The sequence below is a fragment of the Syngnathoides biaculeatus genome, chromosome 6, assembly GCF_019802595.1.
Source record: "Syngnathoides biaculeatus isolate LvHL_M chromosome 6, ASM1980259v1, whole genome shotgun sequence".
Taxonomy (NCBI): domain Eukaryota; kingdom Metazoa; phylum Chordata; class Actinopteri; order Syngnathiformes; family Syngnathidae; genus Syngnathoides; species Syngnathoides biaculeatus.
Window position 1 is genome coordinate 15,678,444 of NC_084645.1, and position 26,112 is coordinate 15,704,555.

The 26,112-nt window shown below is 41.7% G+C and overlaps 2 protein-coding genes across 5 annotated transcripts; both read right to left on the reverse strand.

Moving 5' to 3' along the window:
- Positions 1-1,067: 1,067 nt before the first annotated feature.
- ush1c (Usher syndrome 1C) lies at positions 1,068-25,980 on the reverse strand. 4 transcript variants are annotated; one of them, XM_061823145.1, is made up of 21 exons: positions 25,848-25,980; positions 23,847-23,914; positions 18,200-18,343; positions 17,948-18,086; positions 16,943-17,051; positions 16,831-16,855; positions 16,690-16,747; positions 14,878-15,066; positions 14,741-14,800; positions 13,288-13,344; positions 12,520-12,662; positions 10,566-10,631; positions 10,333-10,481; positions 10,134-10,189; positions 4,262-4,303; positions 3,703-3,756; positions 3,499-3,598; positions 2,840-2,949; positions 2,424-2,479; positions 2,169-2,273; positions 1,068-1,498 (listed from the first exon to the last, which is right to left on the reverse strand). In XM_061823145.1, the coding sequence occupies exons 1-20, from the start codon at positions 25,881-25,883 to the stop codon at positions 2,180-2,182; spliced, it is 1,755 nt and encodes a 584-aa protein (XP_061679129.1). In that variant the 5' UTR covers positions 25,884-25,980; the 3' UTR covers positions 1,068-1,498; positions 2,169-2,179. The 4 variants fall into 4 exon arrangements, 3 of the variants coding, with proteins under 3 accessions (XP_061679129.1, XP_061679130.1, XP_061679131.1); XM_061823146.1 differs by lacking the exon at positions 2,169-2,273; XM_061823147.1 differs by lacking the exon at positions 25,848-25,980 and having other exon boundaries at positions 23,825-23,914.
- LOC133502396 (harmonin-like) lies at positions 4,946-7,984 on the reverse strand. The gene is made up of 5 exons (XM_061823148.1): positions 7,841-7,984; positions 6,708-7,355; positions 6,192-6,239; positions 5,964-6,092; positions 4,946-5,347 (listed from the first exon to the last, which is right to left on the reverse strand). The coding sequence occupies exons 1-5, from the start codon at positions 7,970-7,972 to the stop codon at positions 5,273-5,275; spliced, it is 1,032 nt and encodes a 343-aa protein (XP_061679132.1). The 5' UTR covers positions 7,973-7,984; the 3' UTR covers positions 4,946-5,272.
- Positions 25,981-26,112: the final 132 nt, after the last annotated feature.

Here is a 26,112-nt window from a genome sequence, read left to right on the forward strand (position 1 = left end):
CATTATATATACGTCACTCACAAAGATAATTTGTATTCAATATTTGCCATTGTTTTGGTGCCCATGGCACAGTGGTTGGGAATCACTTTATGAACACAGCAAGGATTGGCCAAATCCAATTTTGAAACTGTAAATGTAAATATAGGACCTTGACATTGATTAATTTATTGTGCTGCTTATCCACACTAAGGTTGTAGGGGTGCTGGAGCCGATCCCAGATGAAAATGGGCGAGAGGTGGGGTACACCCTGAACTGGTGGCCACCCAATCGCAGGGCAGACAAATGGGAAAATTCACATTCACCTCCATGGGCAATTTAGTGTCTTCATACAGTACATCTTTTCGGAATGTGGGAGGAAACCGGAGTGCCCGGAGCAAACCCAGCAGCCATCTACCATACTTCCTGATCTACCTTGACCACTATCTTGTTAAACGAAATGCTTAGTATATGGGAATCTATAGAAACTGGGATTGGCTGGTAACCAGCTCAGGGTGTACCCCACCTCCTGCCTAAAGATAGTTAGGATAGGTTCCAGCACTCCTCCCTTGTGAGGATAAGCACTGAAGAAAATGGATGGATAAATGGATCTAGAAAGACTACACTAACATAACAAGCATATCGAGTAAGGAACGTGTGCTGTGTTTACCTTAAGAAGATGTTTATTTGACAATTTAGTGTATATTGTCAGCAGCTTCCAGTAGCGTAGAACCAGACCAATTTGTCAGAAGAACTGTTCATACTATTCGGTCCACCATCCGGCAAACAAATAAAATGTACAAATATACAGCATCTCCATAAACTCTGTGTATAAACTGAGAAAAGAGATCTATGATTATTTTTTAAGATCTATTGTTTTTCCTGCAATATGGTGTAATGGTGATCAGCACGTTTGCCTCACAAGTGAAAGATCCGAGGTCTCTTCAGACCTTTTTCTGAGTGGCATTTCCAATTGTCCCCGTGCTTGCTTTGTTTTCCTACAGTTCAGGTTCTTCCTCCCATGGATGGATGGGTGAATGGATAAATTTGCTAATTTCAGTCACTTCCAAGCAAAAACTGTACAGCAGATATCTATTTTTAATTCCTTTATTTATTTCTTACCAGCCTCATTACCACTGACCAAAGAGACACAAGCATGAAGGAAAGCTCAGCATGGACACATTTTGTTTATTTGTATGTGTGTGTTTTAGGCTTGATGGCTTCATGGCCCGGCTCCATGCAGGTGAGGAGGATTACCGGAGTATATGAAATATTGGTCATGTGCATCCTTGACAAATCCTTTACAAATCAAGCAAAATATAATTCACTGTGTTCAAAGGCTCTTCTATCTCAAATTTGCAATGCAATCTACGAGTAAAAAAAAAGAACCAGGAGGCTGCAGAAAAGGGCATTATTCTCATGTGTTGGAAAAGATTTGCTATATCCCAACGGAATCCTCAAAAATGAAATGCTCCATCTTCTGAATCAAAACGGTTGTCTAGGCAGCATCTAGAAGAATGTTCTGTCAGAGAAGACAACAAGAGACATTTGTTATTTACTCAAGGGGAATACGAGCATATGGAGAAAATGTTTTGTCGTAAAAATGTTCTCCAACACAAGTGTGACACACATGCAGCTGAGTTTTACAAGAAAATCATCATCGGATTGAAAACGCAGCCCAGAACTTTGTGACAATGCATGCTGGAAGATGTCAGAGTCCCGAGGAACAACATCAATCAGAACAACTCCTAAAGGCAGGCAGGCAGGCAAGATTCCTGTTCTGCTTTCTGAACGTCCATGACCTCAGGGCACAGGACAATACCACACAGGCCACATCTGTGTAGGTATGTTTCGAAAAAGGTCTCAGGCTTGGCAGATATATGATAGGATGGTTCAGTGAGCACATTAGATGTAAAAGTCTTCACCTGAATGTTTCTATGTACACCATGTTCATTAAAGAGATATGGCCTCAAGACCCTTTTTCTTCGACTGGAAAAGAAAAAATCTATTGCGTTTCCTCACTGCTGCCAATTTCCCGTAGGTCACAAGAAACTGTAGCGAAATATTAGTTTTGTTCCTCCTGACTGACAGTCGCAGGTGCTTAAGTGGATTGACGGGGGCAAATGTCACAGACAACATTAAACATCCGCTCTGCTGTGCAGAAGAGGAAATTTCAAAACAGATCAGGTTACCGGTTTGAGGATTAGGACTGAAGCAGGTAGCCGTGCCTGTACAGAGTTGCACTGCCTTCAAACACCTTTCTGTTCACACAGCAACTGACTGATGCTGACTTTGGGCTGCACACACATGTGCAAACACAGACACAAACCGCAACGTCATATTCTAAGCCCGAGACACATACGTTACAATATTGATACTATAACACAGGTATGTATTCAAGTAAACAGAAATATAGTTATGACGGAGGTTAAAAAGGGAAGGCTTACACTTCATCTTCATAATGTTTTGGGGGCGACACTGCAACCACAACATCGATCCAGTCCTGAAAGTCAAAATATTTTCATTTTGTGTTGAATCAAATAAAACATGACAACTAGCCAATCATTAATAGGTGGCAAAGTTTAGCTTTGGCCGATAGAGCTTACAGATGACGCGAGTTGATGAAGATTTTATTTTCATTAACACTGCTGAAGCACTTTTGAACAAAGTACAGATTCCCCAAACTACTCAGAGGGACGATGTGGTCTCACAGCGCCCTCATCAAGTCCAAACCTTCACAAATATGCCCATCTGGCTTGATTGATTTCAAAATTATGAGATGAAAATATCCCATCCTAAAGGTAGCAGTATTTCACCTTTAGAAGATGTAGTAATATTTTAGGATAAAAAAATAATACAGTACCCCTCCACTGTTCCAGGCTCGTGCCAGAGAGTTTTGTCCTTCATTCAGTGTAGCGTCTATCAGGATCTTCCCGTTGACAGCCAGAAGTTCATCACCTGCAACAATGCCACCTACAAATGCACATGGCAGACATGGTGGCGGCCAAATAGAAATTATTTACTGTACATAAAACTTGACAGTATACTGAGAATCTGTGACGACATTACAAATTGTTAGTATGACTGAGTGAGTGAGTGAGTGAGTGAGTGAGTGAGTGAGTGAGTGAGTGAGTGAGTGAGTGAGTGAGTGAGTGAGTGAGTGAGTGAGTGAGTGAGTGAGTGAGTGAGTGAGTGAGTGAGAGTGCAACACTGTACATTGAACACAGAGTCAGTGATTTTTTTTTTATTCAAAAGCAAATGTTTTGCAACATGCAATTTGGAGTGTATATGGAATTGTGTATTTACATTTTTTTAGAGATGTCTTTTTTTTAATTTATATTGTAAAAATGAGTGCCCATGAATAAAACTCAGGCAAATACATTGTAGTCATAGCAATTAAACCATATGTGAGTTAATCATCATTAAAAGTCCGAGAATTGTTTACTGAGAAATGGATGAAAAGTGTACAATAGCCATGACGAGTTGGGTGTTCACATACTGCATGTTAAGCATTGTACTAACCATGTTTGTCTGCAGCCCCTCCCTCGTACACTGACGACACCACCAATTTCCCCAAAGGTGAGTCAGCGCCCCCCTCCAGAGCCAAGTCAAGCTGTCCCATCTCAAGAGCAGGAAACAAAAGCATCAGTCATGTTCACCCAGCATCTAGTTAAGAGGCTACTGTCATCTTGCTAATGATGACAATGATTTATCTGAAGTGAGTACCTTTCTGATCCTCAGTAGTCTCACGTCTCGTCCTGCAATCTGGTCTGATGAGAACTTGGAAGATAAAAGAGAACAAAGAAAACCAGCACACCAAAACACGTGAATGCAATAATGAGCCAATAGGGGGGGCATGACAGAGACAAATTACCTCCTCATTTCTGTTTGATCGGATTCAGTGATAATTTAGTAGGCTCCAGACATAAATGGCATCATTACGCACAAAGAACCCTTCAAGATAACAGGTTCGTCTTGCTTACAGTCATTAAAGACAAGAGTGCTTTTCCTCATTAGGGTCGGCTAAAAGTAATCCCAACACAACCACACCTATGGGCATTTGAGTCTTTATTTAACCTTACATACATGTTTTTGAAATGAAGCCAGAATAATTGCAGAGAACCCACACACGTATCAGGAGACCATTTAAAATCCATACATAGTTGAGAACCTTAGAAGTGCAAGTGAGAAGTGCTTACAACTATTCCATGCTGGTCATTATCATTGCGTACTATACGTTATCGCTCAGTGTGTATCACATTGATCATGCTAAACCATACAATACCATGGAGTGGGGATCGAAGTCTTCCAAGTATTTCTGAAAGCCCTGGAAAAATATCGATATGCATTACATACAATCGCTCAACATACCAACAAAGAATGAACAAAGAGGACCCAAAACAACAACAAACGTGAGTTTTTTTGTTGCCACATTTCCTTTGACAACCAGTGTGTGAATGCTCAGAACTGCACTGTTTCCAATAATTGACAACCACGGGGTCACAAATGCATCGGCCAGTGGTGTGTATTTTTTTTATAGAATCTTATGTCGATAAAATAAATAACACATTCATTTATGTTGAACAAAGCCCTTAGAGATAGGATGGCAGATTCACTCTGCTACTCATACACATGATGACCATACATATTAATCATGTACAGCGTCATTTTCCAGCTCTTGAGAAGATATTAGACTTCAAAAGTGGCAATTCAATCAACAGAAACAAAAACATTCTTTGTTGTTTTGATTCTGAGAGTGTGCAAAATCTCTTGAGATTGATTGCAATCACTTGGAATCACCAAAGAATGGGACCAAATTACAGTACAAGGATGCATTACATCCAAACAAGAAGCAGAGTCACAATTTGACCCCACCACCACCACCACACACACACACACACACACACACACACACACACACACACAACACACACACACACACACACCACACACACACACACACCACACACACACACACACACACAAAATAGCGGGAGAAGCTATAGATAAAATAATTTTTTTTAAAAAAGTAAATAAGTCAATTAAATGACCATGATAAGTACTACAGCCGCAGTAATCTCAGCAAGGGTTGAAGCACATTCTGAGAAACAGTGAAATCTTTCAATGGGAAAGCACTTATACAGAAACATATTCAATGCCAGTAACACTTAAAATTATGAGATAGCAGGACAAAACAAATGGTGAAAACACACCTTCTACAACCGTATACTTTCATGCCCTGATAGTAGCAATAGAGGAAGGCTCTAAAAATTGGAAGGTTATTTATCACTGAGGCTTAGATTACTTGGGGTTTGTTGTTGGATTTAAAAGAAGAGTTGAAAGGCACCATCCGTTTCAACATTTCTGCAGGCTGAAACACAAGATCACATGAAAATAATAAGTGATTTGCTTAGTGTATTTCCTCTCCATAGGAGAAGTAGTATGATACGTTTCACTGCTTTGAGACAATCTGCATTGCTCCCCCCTTGTTGATCACTTATGTTGCTAATGTAATATGAGATCCACAAAAGTTATTTTACATCCATCCATTTTCTGAGCCGCTTATCCTCACGAGGGTCACGGGAGTGCTGGAGCCTATCCCAGCTGTCATTGGGCAGGAGGCAGGGTAAACCCTGAACTGGTTGCCAGCCAATCGCAGGGCACATAGAGACAGACAACAGCCCCATTCACAATCACACTTCGAGTCTCCAATTAATGCATATTGTTGGGATGTGGGAGGAAACCAGAGTGCCCAGAGAAAACCCACACAGGCGCGGGGAGTAAATGCAAACTCCACACAGGCGGGGTTGAGATTTGAACCCCGGCCCACAGAAATGTGAGGCCAACGTTCGAACCAGTTGCGACCCCGTGCCACTCTACAGTGTTTGAAAGACTTAAATATGTGCCAAACACTTAACGGTGTGATGAGCCCCAGGAATGCTTTACGACCCTTGTAAGGTGAATCACATGATTGCTTCACGCCATACCAGGCCATCAGAACGAACAGCAGGTCTGAGCGGGTCCGGTCGATGGGTCTGCGACTGAGGCAGCATGACGGGCTTCGACATGACGGGGGGCATTGGATGCCGCTGGTTCGGAGGACTAGGTGCCAGTTGCTATCAGAATATTGTCAATCTATTTAATAATGTTTAATGGAGTTACGCTACAACAAACATTGATGAGTATGAGATCTGCATTTTAACAGAGGAACTCACCAGGGAAGGAGTAGAAATGCGACTGGCCTGTGACGTGTTTCTCATAACCTGAACCACAGTAAAATCCAATGAAATGTTGCTGCACAAAGTAGAAATGTCTTCACGCCCACACACAAAAAATATCTTAAATACCACAGCACAGACAAGGTGTTGAACCACAACATTAACCAGACTTCTATGTAAATCTATGGAAACCATTACGTGTTGGAATGTAAGCAAGACACAAAAGACAGAAAACTGTCCAATCACTGCACCCTGCATGCGATGCGTCATCAGAACAAGCTCACTAACAATCAAAAACAGCTAATAATATTTTCAAGACATTTCCTGAGGCTTAAGTGAAATCTCTAACGAGTCAATGTGTCACGCCATGACCAAACATACCAGTTTACTCAAAAGCACACTATTTTGCATGGAGAGCACTACGTCCTGCTATTCTGTAATCTCTTCCCAGAAATATAGTGTACTACAAATGCTCATTAAATATTTCACGCCTCTTCCATAAGAACCTCTAACCTTGGGACTAGATGGGTAGGAGATTTCACTAGCGTTGGATGAGTAGATGCCCCCTCTCGGCAGGTATCCACCCGCCTCCCACTCACTCCTGTGCTCAGGTGGACTGGACGGGTGAGGCAGGTTATGATGACGGTATGCACTGAGGGCACTTGCTCTTTCTTCAGATTGTTGGGGCGGTGGGGGAGGTGGGGGCGGCGGGGGTGGAGGTGGGGGTGGGGGAGGGGGCGGCAGTGGGTGAGGTGTCGGGGTGGGCTGTGGGGATGAGGGCGGGCGGGTCGACTGAGATGGAGGGGGATAATGGGAGGAAGCTCGATGAGGGGCTTGAGATGGATGAGGTCTGCGGCCCTTGTTGGTCAAGGTAGACGAGGTGTTGGGTGGTGACGCAGGCCGGTGCTGTGAACATACTTTTGAAGAAGAAGAATATTTGGGGTGGGTGGGGTTTAGTTTGGGTGAAGGCGGCGGGAGAGGCAAAGGAGGCGGAGGCTGGCTCATAATTGGTGGGGTTGGGGCGAGTCTCTTAAGCGGCCCCTTCAGGCTCTGATCCACATGATCCAAGTTAATGTCATCCAGATCAGTAGTGGCCAGGTGCAGGCCACCAGGAAAACGCTTCACCTTGGGCTCCGGGGGAGGTGACAGTGGGGGTGACAGCTTTAGAGTCAAGACAGAAATATGTTGTAATCTGTACAAACATACTGCATAATGTTTTGTGACAATAGCAAATAATTATGGACTTCTGTGATGTGTACACATTTTAAAATGAATTTTAAAAAAAAGGGAAATGAAAAATAACAGGGAATGTGTAATTCAGCTTGTCTTTTTTATGTCTGAGTAAAACTCATCATAATAATAACATTGGGCAATTGACTCAAGAAAACCCATTAAGATCATAACCAAAGCCTGTGTAAAAATATTAATTCCTTTCGCAATTAAAATTAACCCCTACTGGACATTTGGGGAAAAAATATTTATAGGTCCCTTTAAAACAATTTGAGAGTTTGAGTTTTGTTAACTCTAACAATAAAGTCTTCAGGCATATTTGACTTCATGTTACAATAACAAAAACATCTTTTGATGGATTTTAAGAAAGACAAAACCACAAGGAGGCTCCAAGAAAAAGGGTATGGCAGAAATACCTCAGGTGACTCGTTTTCCACACAAGATATTTGTTCCAAGCGAGTCTGACAAAGACGCTCAACCCAGTGCTGTACTTTCTCAGACTCCTCGAGGTCTTCCCTCTCTGTCTCTGAAACCTGCCATACAGGCATGCTGATTCATGTATGGTTATCAATCCCATACATTCATACACACGTACACAAGCATACTCATTCATGTTATTCGAAACATTTCAATTACTTTAGGTGTGACGATAAAAAAAAAAAAAAATGGTATCAATTGTTGTGTTGCATAGAACAAGAACAGCAAATTCAATTTTCTGTGTATTTTATACCTCCTGAACCAGCCTATTGATTTTCAACTGCTTCTCTCGTTCATACATCTCTTCTTTCTCCTTGGCCAATTTCAGCTCAAACTCCATCTCCTTTTTGTTTTTTCTCTGCTCCTGCAGCGTGTCTGTGTTGGACATTTTTTTCTTTTTCTTCTTTTTCTCTCCTTTCTGCAGTGTCAACAGTTAGTTAATGTAAAAGAGAGTTTGTCACGGCAAACCGGATTGAAACCAGAAAGCTAACAAAATGCTAACACGTACTGTACTAAAAGACATCTAAAAAAATCTCATGCATCTATGAACTCTTACCGTCATACAGTAAATCCTCTCTCACATAGCACCACAATCAACACTGGAAGTCAACGATACCTTATGGAATGATGGAAGCTTCCCCTCGTACCGATAAAACCAGCCAAATGCTATAAAGACGAAACAGTAGCTTAACATTAAACTTATCTTCAAATTTCAACCATTGAACTAAATTATTTCTTGTCAATAAATCAATAAGCTCAAATTCAAATCAATACATATATCATGAATCCAAGAAAAATAGAAGAAAAGGGATCAAGGCTCTTTACCACCTGACCTATTCATACAGGACCATGGACAGTGTCATGGATTTTCAAAAAGATACCCTAAAGCAGATGACTCAAAGCACTGCATATTAAATTTCTATCTATCGAGCTATAGTATCTATCCATCTATCAACGGGAGGGTTGAAAAGTTCATTGGCTAACCACGATCAATTGGTCAGACTTGACCAAATGTGCTTCATTTTTTGACATCGTCTCCCCTGCAGTCTACAAACTTCTTCCATCGGTGTTGGAGTGCCTGGATAATCTTTGATGTCCATTGATCGGGATATTTTATGTTAAAAATGCCCAGACTGTCCTTTATCAAGCTATTCCATTGGTCTTTTTCTGCCTGGCATTTCTCATGAATATACAAAACATAAAGAAGCTATGCTTTAACTGAATCGCTCATTCTCTCATTCTTAGCGACCCGTCGTTTGGATCATTGGATGTGGGGTCTTACTATCTACGTGAAGTAAAGTTCACCAAGCATTTGGTGGTTCGCCCATTACGCACAATGCCACAGAGGAGGAGACGTAGGTGAAATAAAACAGAGGAGGATATGTTGAGGGGCGGGTCGACAGTTACATTCAACATTAGAAATAATTAAGCATTGTTGTCAACCACAACACATTTTAGTTTTGATAAACTGCTTTTGCATGGCTTGGTGGCTTCTCAGCTGGGCCGCTTGCTCTAAAACTCAGAAATGCACTTCCAGCAGTCTGTAAAAACTTATGTTTACAAAGTTATCCTCCACTAAATGGTCCCGAACACAGCAAAATGCTGGTTCCAAAATGCTTTGAAATTTCTCCCAAAATAAATCCTCTGAGTTTGGCAGTTTATGCAAAGCTTTGTAACATGATACGAGCACATTCTCGCTCAGCCATTTTTCCTGAGATGAGTGATAGTGTACCAACCACGAAATGAGAAGGTAGTCGAATAATTACTAACTTGCTATGTGACAAACACACAGAAATCTGATCTAGTACTTTTTCAATCCTTATGTTGTTTATCATCTTTTGCATGGAGTTGACAAACTGCATAGATGTCACGTTCAAACCACATCACACATTCATTTTTGAATTATGATGGAAGGTGACCTTTAACGTCATTTTTTGAATTACGATAACCTTATTTGACCTATGTTATCCTCAATCAAGAATATATAAATTTTGAGAGGATTAAGTAGATCAAAACTATATTGTGTAAATATGATTGTATGAAGGTTGGCCTACTCTATACAGAACAGGTTTTGAAAATTGGAGAATTTCAGCTCACACAACAGCATATTTTTGTCAATTTACGATAAGTGCCAAATAAAATTATTGTTGGAGTTGGTTGTCAGAGGAAATCTAGGACCTGTTTGTTCATAAATGTGGACAGCTACGTACTGTACTACTTCTCCACACTCACTTGTCCGTCCTGCTCATCCTCCTCAGCTTCACTTGCGAATGAGAAGGCCTCATACTCTGACAGGAGGGTTGATAAGAAGCAGCACAGCACACAGAGGTGATAGAAAAAGAGCATGCTCAGTTCCATCTGCATGCTGAAAGCTCAACGTGCAAATAGACGCAAAAATCCTCATGCAGCAGTAGAAAATGTTGATCCTTACGAGACGTTTTGGCTTTCGGAGACTGGTTGGTTTCAATTTCAGGTGGGGCGGGTGATGGGCTCCTATGGATCTGAGGACCGAGAGGTCGCTCAGTCGTACCATAGTCCTCTTCCCACTCTCTGTGTTGTTTCCTCTCCACAGCCTCAATCCTAAATAGGATGTCAGAGTAACAAAATACAATTCAAATGTCGGTGTTGAATGTTTTCGCAAACAGCAGAAATGCAGCGGACTACCTCTCCATCTCCTGCTTGTAGCGCTGCTCTTCCTCTGCAGCCTTCTGGGAGATTTCCATTTTCCTTCTGGAGAAAAATTCGAAGCCTTCATTTTATGACTATCCACACCTACAGAGGTCATTATATCACAGCATTTTATCCAAATAATTAAACTTTCTCATAGTTTTATATAGCCATAATAATCTGCACCATAGGCAGACAAATAAGGTATGCATAAAATGTAGGTATATAAATTGTGCTGCCACTAAAGAATGGTTATATACATGGTGTGATTCAGCTGATAGCCTGTGCGCTGTCAGTTAAATCTTGTCATTAATTTTTTGGTCAAATGGCGAACTACAGCCGGTGTGACGGTCTGAGCGCTCCCCCATGCTGAAAACTCTCCTCGTGATTAATGCGCATGCGTTATTGACAGGAACTTTGGGTAGGTAGCAGACGCTATATTGGGAAATCCCCAGCTCTCATAGTTCCCCTTCTTCTACGTAGAGGGAGCTAACATACGCTACATCCTAACCCTAACTCGAACCTAACCTTAAAACAAAAGTTGATAAAAAGATATACACATATATGTATGTTTGCTGTGTTCATCTTTCTGAGACGTCCATAGCAAACATGAACACTTGGCCACAAGTTGTTGAATGACACATGTTGACGCAAGGATGGGGATGTTTCAGACTGGCCAGAAGTTTATAAAATATACGCGCACGTAGATTACTATGCGCGCATGCGCGTTAATCACAAGGAGACTTTTCAGCACCGGGACCTCTCAGACCATCCCACTGGAACTGGTTGCTACTAAAGACTCATATTTGTTCATATATATTCATGCCATAAAGACTCATATTTACATGTCACTGAGTGGGAAATAAACCCATGCTGCCAGCATCGATGTCAGGTGAATGAACCGCAGTAGTACTATCCAGAAAGTGACACCATGTTGTATATTTCCAAACAAAAACACCTCTAAAATGTAGTTTAAAAAGTTTTGAGTCCTCGAAACACTCAGTTAATCACTCCATGCAGACAAGTGGGAGAGATGATGGTTTAGTAAAATGTGGTGATCTTCTGATTTCACTTTTGCTGTTTTTTTTTCTCATTTCAGCATAGTGGAGCAATTGCTTAGAGAGTTCGCCTCACAGTTCTGAGGACCGGGGTTCAAACCTGGATCCATCTATGTGCCGTTTCCATGTTCTCCCTGTGCCTGCGTGGGTTTTATCAAGGCACTCCGCTTTACTCTCACATCCCAAAAACGTACATTCATTGGAGACTCTAAATTGCCCCTAGGTTTGATTGTGAGTCCGAATGTTGCCCTGCGGTAGGCTGGCAACCAGTTCAGGGTGTACCCCGCCTCCTGCCTGACAACAGCTGGGATAGGCTCCAGCACGCCCGTCACCCTTGTGAGGATAAGTAGCGAAGAAAATGGATAGATGGTTCATTTTTTTGTCTGATGCAGAGTTCACAATTCAGTTCTAGTAAACCACATAATTGAGCTTCTACACTACACCAAATAAACCACACGATGGCAACAATTGTACCAGGGTTTGTTTCAACCAAACCAAACCTGACAAATGTACGCTGAGACATGTTTTTACTGCTCTTGTTTACGCCAAGTAAAAAGCATCACATTTTAATGCGGATAAAAGGCATAATTTCAGTCCGGTGACATCATCAATCAATACAGTCCAAGCCATTTATCCTCACAAGTGTTGGGGGAGTGCTGGAGTCTATCCCAGCAAACTTTGGGCGAAAGGCAGACTACACCCTGAATTGGTCGCCTGTCAATCACGGGGCACATATCGACACCATCACTGAGCGGGAATCGATCCCACGCTGCCCGCACCAGTACCACTACATGATCAGTGACTTCAAACAATTTACGTGCTACATTTTCTTTTAGAGGAGAAATCACCATCACATTATTATAGAGCCATTAAGCCCTCAGTCAGTCACTTACTGTCTCTCCTTCTCCTGCTGCTCTTTAAGGATCTTGTTGGTCTCCAGAGCCACCCTCTTCTGATGCATCAGCTCTTGCCTCTCCAGTTCCCTGCGTGCTTCCACTGCCAAACGCTCCTCATCCGTCATAAACAGCTCGCTGCCCTGAGAAATCAGCAACAGCCAGATAGAGCGATGTGTGAGCCAACCAACCTCCTGGACTGTGAAGTGAATGTCACATTTCATCTTAGTTTCAGTTACAGCCTAATTTTTGCATCAAGGCAAAATCCATGAAAAAAACAATCAAAAAGATATATTGATTTGGAGACAGAGGAAAGCTCTTTTAGTGGTTAGCATATCTGCCTCACAGTCAAGAGTTTCGGGTTTAAATCTCAGTTGGAAGATCTCTGTGCTTGTCTCTATCCTTGTATTATACGAAACATTTATTATCAACAGCCCTGATGTACACGACTCGTGAAAATTCTGATAACATTTTGACGACGATGATGATAAAAGGTGATGATAACATGTTGAGACATCGATAGGAAGGCTAAATGATGTAGCCATAAAAATTCAGGAATGTTGCACAGGAGGGCATAAAAACAACTAACATAATCTATTTCTGTCCACATCCAATCTTACGCATTACAACTTTAAAGATAAATCAAGCAATGGATTTACATATACAGTATACTCAATATTTAGGAATCTACAATAAGAGTACACGTGGTGTGTAAAATGTACAACAGTTCAGCACTTCCAAACGTTATAATTTATTGTTACTACTTACGGCTCCAGTCAGAACAGTGATCGTCAGGCTCCTGCTGCTTTTGAGGACTTTTACAGCCTTGAGAAGTGAGAAAAGAAGGTCCAATTCTTTGACTTTCACAGGTATGATAATCCATAACAATGGGATTAATACAGTTATGCAATATTGATACATACTCCTGTTGCTATATTCCTTTTACCCCCAAATGTACAATGTGAGACTACATTTTTTGTTCCTATTGCATTTTGGATGAATTATTACTAATTTGGTGCTTAATGAACAAAACCATGAATTGACACTAACTTTGAAAAGATGTCAAGGTTTGCTGCACAAGTCCAAATTCGACCACATACTGTACTTCCAATGTATCAGAAGGAGAACTTAAAGTCCAACTGACATCCCTATAAACATTCTAAAATAGATATAGTAAGGAAAAATACGTATAACATTGCTCATTTCTATGTCTATACCAAAAAAAATAAAAAATAGCGGAGAGCATGTCATCCATGCGCAAAGTTGCGGAAGTCTCACTCGACATCCCAGTCGCAGCCATATTGCCTGCAACGTCATCTGCAAATGTCACACTGGGTCACTGAAAACACGTAGTGCCACCTGCACTAGGGAAATGAACAACAGAGATTTTCGGATTTTTCCGACGGCCTTTCTGACATGGAAGCTCTTTTCAAAGAAGAGAACATTTCACAATCGGGTGAATTGACCGGGGCAATAATACCCTATTTCAAGCCATATTTAGATCATATGTAGATCGCTTCGAACAACTGACTCCCCGACAGTATGTATGACAGTAAGTAGCGTACTCAGGAGGACCCATGAGTGGCTCGATCCACCTCCACAGCGGTGATTAACAATGCCAATGAATGAACAAGGCCGACGGATGAAGAACGCTGCTGACGCCGTCGGCGATGAACAACGCCACCGACACTGTTGGCGATTAACATCACCGCCGCCGTCCCTCCCGCCAACTATTTTTTTTAATAGCTCTATACACACCTACCTGTCATTTGGAACCCACAAACCTCTCGTCCTTTGGACCTGTGCAATCCATTTCACGATGAACCGGGTCTTTTGGAAACGTGTGAAGAGTCAATCCATCCTCCTGAGTGTTCAAGCAATATCCAGCAATACAACGAGCCAGCATATTGGCTAACACGAAGGAACAAAGAGCTACCTTCCCACAGGTAAAACTGGTATAAACCCACTAACACCCCATAGTTGGCGTCTGCGAATAACGTCACATCCTGCTTCTTCTCCAAAATAAATCCCTTGAGAAGAATTTCATGCCGGTAGTTCCAAAAAGCCATATACGTCAAAATAATGTTGTGTGGTGAAAAAACAATGGATGGGTCCATTCTGCCTGCCTTTTTTTTTTTAAACATACTAAAAATTATGCTTTTGGTGTCAGTTGAACTTAAAGCAGCCATTATAAGAAGACAAATTACGAATGTTTTCTTACCTCTTTGTGGTCCACATGGGTAAAGTCCACCCCATTCACCTCCACGATTTGGTCTCCAATCTATATTTTGTGCACATCACTTCAGACACTATACAGCAGGAAGCCACAGAGACCATCTGGACATTCCGAGCACTCACCTGAAGTCCGACCTCCGCAGATGGCGAGCCAGATTTGACGTTGCTGATGTAGATGCCAGGTTTCTGCGTGGGACCACTGGAGATGCTGATGCCCATACCTTTGGTGCCCACGAGGCTGAGGAAGACCTTCTTCTCCTTGATTTCCTTCCCTCCAATCGATGCCAAACCAGCAACACTGCTTTTTTTCTCCTGGGTTGTACATTAGGCAAGAGCAATAGAACCTAAAAGAGCTGGCTGCTAAGGTAATATTGTACAAATAAGATATTAAAAAGCGCAAGGGTCAGGTCAAGTGTGATCAACTGCGGTATTGTAACTGTGTGGCTTTATTTTAATTCAAGACTTAGCATACACGCTGTATCCTTATGCCCTTGCCATAAGTGACATTTGAATGTTTTTTGACACTCATGTATAAAAAAATTACTGTGCTTTGACATTTATATAATCAATCCATCCAACCATCCATTATCTGAGCCACTTATCCTCACAAGGTACGCGGGAGTGCTGGACCCTATCCCAGCTATCTTCGGGAAGGAGGCGGGGTACACCCTGTGCCAGCCAATCACAGGACATTTCGCAACAAACAACCACTCGCACACACAATCGCACTTACGGGCCATTTAGTGCCCCCAATGAATGCGTGTTTTGGGATGTGTGAGAAAACCGGAGTACCCAAAGAAAATCAACAAAGGGACAGGGAGAAGATGCAAACTTCACACAGGCTGGGGTGAGATTTGAACCCCGGCCCTCAGAACTCTAAGGGCAAACCAGTCGGTCACCGTGCCACTGATATCATTATCAATTTTATTTTGTTTAGCTAACATGAAAACTTGAATCCAAGGGTCTTTATGAAACATTCAGCATTGGCACTGGGTTGTTAAACTTCTTCGCTAATGTAATAAACTAAACAGTATATAAATTTAGCCATACTTGTGTGTAGTTATCCACAAAGTCATGTGTGCTTATGTAGCTAAAATTTTAGCCACATTAGCAAGTCTTATCAATGAGAAGCCAAAAGATGAGCTTTAACGATGTGATCGCAATTGAAACTACCTAATTAGTCTTCAATCAAGAGTAGCCCTGAACAATATTGGAAAATACTCTCAATTGTGAGGGTTTTTTTATTTATTTCTTTTAAACAAATATTGTCATGGCGATGACGCGTGTGAGGAAGCTCATTAACGTCAGGAATATACCCTTAACAGAAGAAAAAAAAAATTCTATTGTATGACCAACAAAACAACGGATATAATAAAAAAATAGGAAGGCTCTTTAATCACAACAGAATATGGACTTATTGATTTAACTCATGCCTTGTAAAAATGTAATACTCGCCATACTTAATGTTGCTCTTGGCATAAGCAGTAGCACTGCTGTCGGTGTCAGCCAAGTAGAGAGATAAAGTGGTGACAGGAGTAACGCTTTCCATCACCAAGGAGCTATAGTATAAAAGCAATTCAAATCATAAACTACATTAAATGTTACTTAATGTTCTTATCCACTACAGTAAAAGTTTTAAATTGATTCATTTCTTGTTGAATAATCCTGGAGAAAAATCTCAAGGACTTTCTATATAATTTTATCAAACTAAAGCTTATTGGATGAAGATAAACATTAATATTCAAAATCTTTGGTGGTAAATATTAGTCGGCTAAAGTTAGCTGTGAGATAAACTGGATAAACAGATGGAAGTGATTTGTAAAACAGGACAAAGTGGTGTAAATTTGTAAATTTCATGGGGGGAACACCTTGAGTATGTTTGCTGTGGGCCGCCAATAGAATACCTAACCTCTGACCTTACTGATTCTTACTCACCCCAGATTCTGACACAAACTGATCGACAAACTGCCACTTGAGGGGTTCATCTGATGAGCTAAACACAGAAGATATTGATCATAACGGATCACTTGTAGAACAACGGTAAAAAAAGAGTTTGACAAAACACCAACAATGTACCTTTTGACAGGAATCATCCCCACATCTGCAACAAGTAGACACAAAAATACATCAACGTTACCACTGATGTTCTATGCAAGAACGTAAATGACGTAGTGTTTGATTAACGCACGTCTAACTTTGAGTGACACAATCTTCTTGGTCTTGATAAGACTGATGACTTCCTCGTGGATGCAGGAGGAGATGGAGTATCCATTGATGCGGACAATCTCGTCACCCACCTTGAGTGTCAATACAAGATGGAACACTATGAATCCTATGTTGAATAATCATTATCCTGAAATTAATGTCAGCCCAGCAATTTACTTGTACAGCACCGTATATTCTATACAATAGGATATAGTGATCCCTGCGACTTGTTTATTCTCTATTAATAATGGGTTTACACACCTTCACTAGGAAATAAATTCAACGGTTAATTGACAGTTTTGCTTATGAGGCAACTCTTTGATGTGGATCAAAGGAATGGGTGACCAAAAAAAGTTTTCCCAGATGTTTGAAAGGGTAGACTGCACACAGTGTACATTTATGTGCTTGATTGTAGACACTTGGATAAAACATCTGTGCAGCTCGTCACTTTGGACCACATCAGAATGCCTCAGATGTTTTTGAGATTGGGATCCTTCTAGTATTACTCACAATGACAGACTATTTAAAATAAACAATTTGATACTCTTTTGTGACAAATAGATCTTGCCATAATCTGTAGTCGAGATAATTGTGGGTTTTTTTTCCAAACATTCGGTTTTATTTCATTAAAATCAATAAAGTAATCTTGTTCCAATTGGATTGGGTCTCCTTGCCATCCAAGACATCATGAACCTGACGAAGAGGCATCTAAAACCTGATTGGTTTTGAAGTGACTCAAGATTAATCAGCTGTTTGTTCAACAAACTGTGGACGTACTATCCTCTAGTGGACGACAGTATTGTTACAGGATACAACTCAATTTTACTGTCTTGATTATTTTGTGTAACAGTTATATTTATTCATACTTATATAGTTGTACCGGTAATGTACCTGAACACTTCATACCTAGCACTGTAGATGTTATTATGCATTTGGCTTGTCTTTCATACACAGTACTATGGAAATACAAGACTGATCATACACATACCTGAAGACCAACATTTCCAGCCTGACCATCTTTGACAATTTGTGATATGTAAAGACCACAGCCAAACTCCAAGCCTCCACGGACACTGAGACCCAGTCCATCGCGATGTGTCCGATCTAACCGTACCTCTTTCAGCTTCCTGAACACATGCATACAGAAGAAGGCATATAAATGGCAACAGTAGAATAAATGTCTCGTCAAAAGAGATGCCAAATGCAAGAATGAAAGGAAGAGAAATGACATTGTACACACCTGGACCTCTTCGGGGTTAGCAGGTCATACTCCACCTGGTGTTTGAGTGGGATGAGCGGTCTGATGGCATCAAACAAGGGCAAACGCTTTGGTTCATTGATAACCAGCTTCAGGTCCCCAACAAGCACAGGCAAGTCCATGGACCTGCAACACAATGTTCAAAAAAATACTTTTACTGCATTTCGTTCATTTAGTTGTAATCAGCCCTCGAGACCACTAGTACCCCGAACTGGTAGGATCAGATCTAATGAAGTTCAAAATAGGAGGACCACAGTGAGGACGTGGATTGATGGCACAGAATCTTGAAGGGAACTTCAGCATGTCAAGGTGTTAACACGACATTGGAAATCTTCTGACTAGAAAATCAAGGTCAGAAGTGGGATTTGAACCCACACCTCTATTCAGAGAGCAGAACCCAGATTACATTTAGAAATACATAAACAACAAATCATGATCCTTAAATGCTGAAAGACATACTTTACGTCCGAAATCATGAAAGGGAACATCAAGCAATTTGAGAATCATCCTATAGCGAAAAGGGAACTGACAGAAATTGACCCCTCCGTAGAAATTGCGTCATTCGCGTCGCTGACCAATCAGAGGCCAGAGATCTGCATAAACCACGCCCCTTTTTGGGACCCGGCGTTCCCTCAGACAACGTTGCATGGTCCAGTATAGCTTTTGAGAAACAACTCGTAAATCAAGCCTCGCCTTCTTTTCCTTCATACGGCGGTTCACAAACGGCTATACAGATACACATACAGATTCTGCACACAAGTGTGATGGGTAACACGAAAATAGGAAACTGTCAATGACGAATTCGTCTTTGGGTAATAATATATTATATTATGTGGCTTCTCGGTTTTCCTCTGACTCCGGAAAGATCTCGCGCTAATATCAATGGTTTCTCCGTCGATATGCATGTAAATACCATTGAAATACCCCTCGCTGAAATACTTGAAGCCCTGCTGTCTGCTTTTCAACGATATTTCACTGTTAGCTAAGAATGCGAGTGAGAAATCAGCTGGTAAATCGGACAGTTTCGCTCTAGTCTTTTCTTCCTGCGCTGCCATTTTTGCTAATTGTTTGTCTGAGATTAGCACACGTGGGGTGACGTAACTTCAGGAGGCGTGGTTAAATGCCCTGTACGGAGGGGTCAATTGAGTTGAAAACTATGTCAGAAGCCAGAAGTCCTTCAGGTAAAGATTCAACCTTGAGTCTGGCACTTTAGACCACTCTGTCATTTTGATAACAATCAAAATTAATAGAGCAAGTGTTGGAGGACACCTATAGGTACCACACAAGTACATTTTCAGTATAAAACATTGAGCAATTTTAGAATTTGAACTATCAGTACGTAGAAAACAGCAGCACAGTGGATCAGCCGGTAAAGCATTGGCCTCACAGTTCTGAGGTCCCCGGTTTAATCTCGGACCCGCCTGTGTGGAGTTTGCATGTTCTCCCCATGCCTGCGTGGGTTTCCTCCGGGCACTCCGATTTCCTCACACATCCCAAAAACATGCAACATTAATTGGACATTCTAAATTCCCCTAAGGTGTGATTGTGAGTGTGGCTGTTTGTCTCAATGTACCCTGCGATTGGCTGGCAACCAGTTCAGGGTGTAGCCCGCCTCCTGCCTGTTGACAGCTGGGATAGGCTCCAGCACTCATCGAGACCCTTGTGAGGATAAGCGGTGAAGGAAATGGATGGATGAAGTAAGTGGAAAATACTAAGCGTGTGGGTGTGCGTGTGTGTGTGTGTGTGTGTGTGTGTGTGTGTGTGTGTGTGTGTGCACTCATCCACGTGAGCATGTCCATCTTCTAATAGATAGCTGACCGAAGTATTCATTAATTATGCCACCCTGAAATGGTCAAAGTTAATAGAACTGCTGGCCGATTTATTAAAAAGCTCAATTTGATCGATGCTTTATTAATGCTCGGTATAGAAAAAGGAAAGCATTGATTTTATCCATCCATCCATTTTCTGAGCTGCTGATCCTCACAAGAGTCACGGGAGTACTGGAGCCAATACCAGCCGTCATCCGGCAGGAGGCAGGATACACCCTGAAGTCGTTGTCAGCCAGTCGCTGGGCATATGAAGAAAGACAACAGTCACATCCACAATTACACCTAGGGACAATTTAGGGTGTCCAATTAATGTTGCATGTTTTTGGGATAGAGGAGGAAACCGGAGTGCCTGGAGAAAACTCACAAGGCACGGAGAGAACATGCAAACTCCACACAGGTGGGGCTGGGATTTGAACCCCGGTCCTCAGAACTGTGAGGCCAACGCTCCACAGCTGCTCCACCGAGCCACCCTCATTGATTTTCTTTTCTTTTTTTTTTCGCTACTCTGCAAGCTGTACTCCAACACAAAGGTCGGATTGAATTTTCGGTTTAGGCCAGGGGTGTCCAAACTTTTTGCAAAGAGGGCCAGATTTGGTAAGGTGAAAATGTGTGGGGGCCGACTATTTAGCCTGACATTCTTTGAACCATTAACATTAAATACAAATTAACTTTTTGGGATTTTTTTTAATTTAATTACAAATGGCATACTTTTACTTTTACATTTTTTTTTACATTTAGGTTTTTACCGAAATCACAAACCACAAAAAATTAAGAAAACTATAAAGGATATCTAAGTTCATGTGAAACATTACATATTATTCACTATTATATGCTCACTGTAGGAAAAGTGCTGAAAACAAAACAATGATCACTGCATATTCAAACTGTGATTTTGACCATCACAAAAAAATTAATAAACTGAGATTTAAGAATTTATTCAACTCAGAGGACTTAACAAAGGTCTTGCCTGCACTAATGTGAAGGGTGATACTGGGATCTTGACTGCAGTATGTAATGTATTCCATGTCTGGCTCAAGAGCAGTGGTTTTGATGCGCAAGACGTCACGCAGGTGAGAGTCACTCAGTCTCGTCCTCATGCGGCTCTTGTTAATGTTCATAACGGAGAATGTCTTCTCGCACATGTATGTGGAGCCAAACAAGCTCAGCATTTTCTTAGCAAATGTCCGAATTGCTTGGAACCTGCCTTCATCCAGCTGGCGGTAGAAGTTGACAAGAGGGAGCTGTTGGTGCCGACTGCGATGCTCGGCGTCACACTGCAGCTCAATGAGCTCCAGTTGCAGGTGGTCTGGAGCGTCATCAGGGTCCACGGAGAAAGGAGAGGAAAAAAGCGTGATCTCCTTTTCAATAGCTGCAAAGTCCCGAAAGCGCTGCTGAAACTCCTCAACCAGAGATGAGATGTCTGCTGCGTACTTTGTCATTTGCGCACTGATGTTGATCTGTGGGAAACTGGTCACAATTTCCTGCAGCGACGGGAAATGTGCGGTATTGGGCTGCGCCTGTGACAGGTGTCTTTGGAAAAGTAGCAGCTTGGTCCGAAAGGCTTTGATGTGTGAATACAGTTGGCTTACCACTGCATTTTGCCCTTGAAGGCTTGTGTTCAGCGCATTGAGATGTCGCGTTATGTCAACTAAAAATCCCAAATCAGCCAGCCAAACAGGATCATTTAATTGTGGCATGGGTTGTCCCTTTTTAGTCAAGAATTGTCCAATTTCCTCCCTGAGAGAGAAGAAGCGCTGCAGCGCAGACCCCCGACTGAGCCACCTTACGTCGGTGTGATACAAAACATCTCCGTATTCAGCCTGGATGTCGAGAAGAAACTGTTGAAACTGGCGGTGGCACAGCGCTTTGGAGCGAATATAATTAATAGTCTTTATCACCGGTTTCATAACATTATCATATTTCATATATTTGGCACAGAGAACTTCTTGATGAATAATACAGTGGAGTTTAATAGCGCTGCCTCCTTCTTCGCTGACTTTGTTACAGACAAGGCTTGATAATCCACTCCGCTCGCCAGCCATGGCAGGTGCGCCGTCCGTAATAATCCCGGTGACTTTATTCCACTGTAGTTTCATGTCATCTACGGTGGAACAAACAGAAACAAATAAATCCGTTCCTCTTGTTTGGCCCTTCAGACTCTGGAGGTCCAGAAGCTCTTCACTCACGTTCATGTCATTGTCCACTCCTCTTAAAAAGATCAGTAACTGAGCGGTGTCGGACGCATCCGTGCTTTCATCGCACGCTAACGAGAAAAAGTCAAACTCAGTTCCTTTTGCCTCTAACTGTCTCTTAAATTCTAATGAAACGTCTTCAATTCTCCGTACCACAGTATTACGAGCCAGGCAAATATTGGCAAACTCTTGCTTCTTCGCGGGACAAATTTTCTCAACCATTTTCATTACACAGTCTTTAATAAATTCACCCTCAGTGAAAGGTTTGCAGTGCTTTGCAATCAGCGTTGCCACTTCGTAGCTTGCCTTTGTGGCATTTTCATTTGACTCACAGACTCTTGTGAAAAAGCTTTGCTGTGCCGTTAAAACAGCTTCCAGTTGCTTCACTTTTTCACCGCGTTTGTTCCCAGTTAGCTTGTCGTAGCTAGCATGTTTCGTCTGGTAGTGCCCCTTGATGTTGAATTCCTTGAAAACAGCCACAGTCTCTTGGCAAATTAGGCAGACACAGGTGTTTCGTATTTCAGTGAAAAAATACTCAAATTTCCACTTGTCCTGGAAGCGGCGGCCCTCGCGGTCAACTTTCCTTTTTTTGTTTACAGACGCCATGTTAGAAATGGGCTGGGCTGAAACGATCACGCAAGGTCAAGGGTCACGGCGGCCAGAGTGCGGCCACAGAGCTACTGCCATCTTCTGGTGAAATGAAAAATATGAAAAATAGCTTTTTGTACACATGTATTTTATACTGTGGTCAACAGTGCTGGCGGGCCGCATATTATTGATTTCATGATAGAGGCCGCGGGCCGGTAAAAATTTGTCCACGGGCCGCAATTGGCCCGGGGGCCGGACTTTGGACATGTCTGGTTTAGGCCAAGAATTTTCACTTTGGTGCATCACTAATCAAATGTACACCCACACTAACAAGGCAGAATTATCCAGGAGCAACTTTTATAGCCCTGGGAAGCGTAACAATGTATTTGTTCAAATCTGAACAGGACTTTTAAAGGAGAAACACATTATTTGTCCAGTTCAAATAAAAATATAAAATAAATAAGGGCAAAAATTAAAGCAACAAAGTAAAAATTACTGTGCAAAATGCCTTTTCTTTGAATTATTAATTAAGTGGTGCCATTTTATAATTGCCTGGAAGATCAACAGAGGCCTATTGTGAAAAAGCGGCCAGGCTTGTCAGGGCACAGTGGAAACTGATCAGCGGCTTAAGCCAAAGCACAAAGATGATTGAAACCTAGACCTGCAGCCAGCCAGCCCCTTCCTCACAGCACATCAAAACTGGATTGTGATCAGAAACTTACACTTTGATTCTTGGAACATTAGAAATGGATAGACAAAGATTCTGACCTTTACAAAGGAAACTGCTAAAACGGTCGAAAAGCAGCAGACTAGGAGTATTTAATCACATTTTTTTAAATCGAACTTTTAGCTTTACATCAATAATAATGTCGATACACAGCCCTCACTATTTAACTCAAATCGTCATTTACAATCCATTAAATCAGTATCATAATGAAAATAAAACTATGGAAAGCACTTCGACCAACGCACTCATATGCATACAAACATGCACTTACATGCAAACAAACAATTACTCACTGGTGATACATGCGGAGGACATCGTACAAGTAGTCCTTCTCTGCTTCATTTTCAATCAGCAACTCCACCTGGAAGACAGGAGGGAAAAAAAACATTCCCAACCATTGCGTAAGGTGAGCCATGTTACAGCTGTAGTAATACAAACCTTATGACGACTCAGATGTCGCAGGATGGTTTTTAAGAAGCGCTTTGGCCACTCACTGATGTAACACATTTTTTTCGTTGTACAACTCAATCTAATCTGAACCAGAACTTGCCTTCGAGATCCATTAACATCCTTGGCTTGTGTTAGTTAGACTGCCGTTCCCTTCACAACACACTAGGGCAATGGAATAATAGCTGTACACTAGAGGAGGCTGACAGAGGAAGGTCATGGGTGTCATCTTACATCTCCGACACAGAGGTAAACATTTACCCTCTGATGCAATTCAGACACATCTTAAAAAGGCCACAAGTGTGTGTGCGTTTCTTTCAGCTTGTCCCGTTAGGGGTCACCTCACCGTGTCATCTCAGATGAACGCTCATATTTGTTTGGCACAGTTTTTACTCCGGATGCCCTTCCTGACGCAACCCCTCTTGGGGAGTAGAGGCCCCAGTGAGATACTAACTCACTACCCTGGTTTACCAAACAAATGCTCTAACCACTGAGCTGTGGGGCCTATGTGGTAAAAATCCATAGAACCGCTTCAATGACGTTTCATAAGAAAGCGAAATGTGTGATGAAACTCAAGCTGCAAAGCAATGCACACCCTCGAGGACGAGGCTTTTCGGCAAGCAAAGGATGGTTTGAAAAATTTCAAAAGCGTGTGACAATATGGTACAAGCTGTCAAGTTTAGTAATTCTGTTGACAGTGTTATGTCCTTTTACAGGATGTTGGATAGAATGGATAAATTGACCATTAAGTTATTTCATATTTGCTCTCTTGGTTTGCTTTATGCTCTTTTGGTCTACTCAATATGAGTACATTGACTCGTGTTTCCTTTGTACATAACAAAAATTCCCAGATCCCCATGTTCTAGTCAAAAGGTGGGACTGAAGCTCAGACTACACACTATGGTAACAATTATGCAATGCTGCATCTACATGCCATTTATGACGACCATAAACATCTTTCTACACTCCTGTCTGAACAACACATGGACTTTGACACCATAAACCGATGATATCAAGGATCACTGCTCAGTCACACACCCATTTTTAAAACTTCCACGACTCCTATTTTCATTGTTGACCTGTCCCCCATTGCAGTGGACAGAAATTAATAGGTCTCAACCTTCCGAACAAATGTACATTTAATACCCCTTCAATTACACTCCGGGCCATTAAACAGAAACACAGGAACAAGAAAGCAGCACAACATAGCAAAGAACAAAGCCAAGCTTTGCACTCCCTCCTTCTCTAATTAAGGGCTAAAATTCCCAATTTATTCCGGCTCAGCTCCCCATCTCTGACACGTCTGTGTTATCCAGTGCTGGCTTGCCCTTTATGAAGAGCCTCTAGATGTCTGGGTGAAGTACAGATAATTGTATACTTTTTTATATCATGCTCTGGGCCTGAAAACACTCTGACCATATCGTGTTCCCTTCCTCTACCGTCAAAGTTACCTTTTCAGGACATCCATCTGTGATCCACAACGCAAAACAGCTTTGTACATTTACATAACATCTTTATATATATTAAGAGATGGTACAAAACACAAGTGACCAGAAGGTAGTAATGTATGTAGGTCTAAATTACACTGAGGATTAAGGATACAGTACTCGAAAACTTTAAATGAATTGTACCTGTGTTTACTTTCTGATTCTTGTATTTAAAAGTAACCATCACAACCCCCAAGTATAATTCCAAGAAGCTGAATGTTTAAATATTGATTTTAAAAAATGTATGGCAATTATATTGATTGAGCCCCCCCCCCCCCCCCCCCCCAACTCAGACTCGGACCGGTAGACTTTTAATAAATGCAATCCTATAGAGTGCAATGAAGAAGTGCTTCGCCTTACCTTATGCCTGAATTCGCGAGCAACTTTACGCTCCATAACAAGGAGGGGAAAACGACCAAATTTTGACCAACGCGGTGATGCGGGACGCCTGTGAGAGTCAAGCGAGACCAAGTGAAACCAGGAGAATATGTTGTGAAGGTAACATTAGTATAATTAAACTTCCGAATTGGATTTCACAATAAAAGCGATTTAAGGAGCGAACTAGTTTGTCTCAGAAATAAAAGAAACTAAATCAAATCGCTTTCGATGTTATCCTGCATCAATT

What these genes read in the sequence shown, in the direction of transcription:
- LOC133502396 (XM_061823148.1), bottom strand. Translation starts at nt 7,972, where the DNA reads ATGCCTGTATGGCAGGTTTCAGAGACAGAGAGGGAAGACCTCGAGGAG. An exon ending in TGGAAAACGAGTCACCTGAG is followed by an intron (nt 7,356 to 7,840) that starts GTATTTCTGCCA and finishes TTGACTCTAAAG; the next exon opens with CTGTCACCCCCACTGTCACC. An exon ending in CTGTTCGTTCTGATGGCCTG is followed by an intron (nt 5,348 to 5,963) that starts GTATGGCGTGAA and finishes CTTGTGTTTCAG; the next exon opens with CCTGCAGAAATGTTGAAACG.
- ush1c (XM_061823145.1), bottom strand. Translation starts at nt 25,883, where the DNA reads ATGGAGCGTAAAGTTGCTCGCGAATTCAGGCATAAG. An exon ending in CTGGAAATGTTGGTCTTCAG is followed by an intron (nt 17,052 to 17,947) that starts GTATGTGTATGA and finishes TTGACACTCAAG; the next exon opens with GTGGGTGACGAGATTGTCCG. An exon ending in AGGATGAGCAGGACGGACAA is followed by an intron (nt 4,304 to 10,133) that starts GTGAGTGTGGAG and finishes ATATTTTTCCAG; the next exon opens with GGCTTTCAGAAATACTTGGA.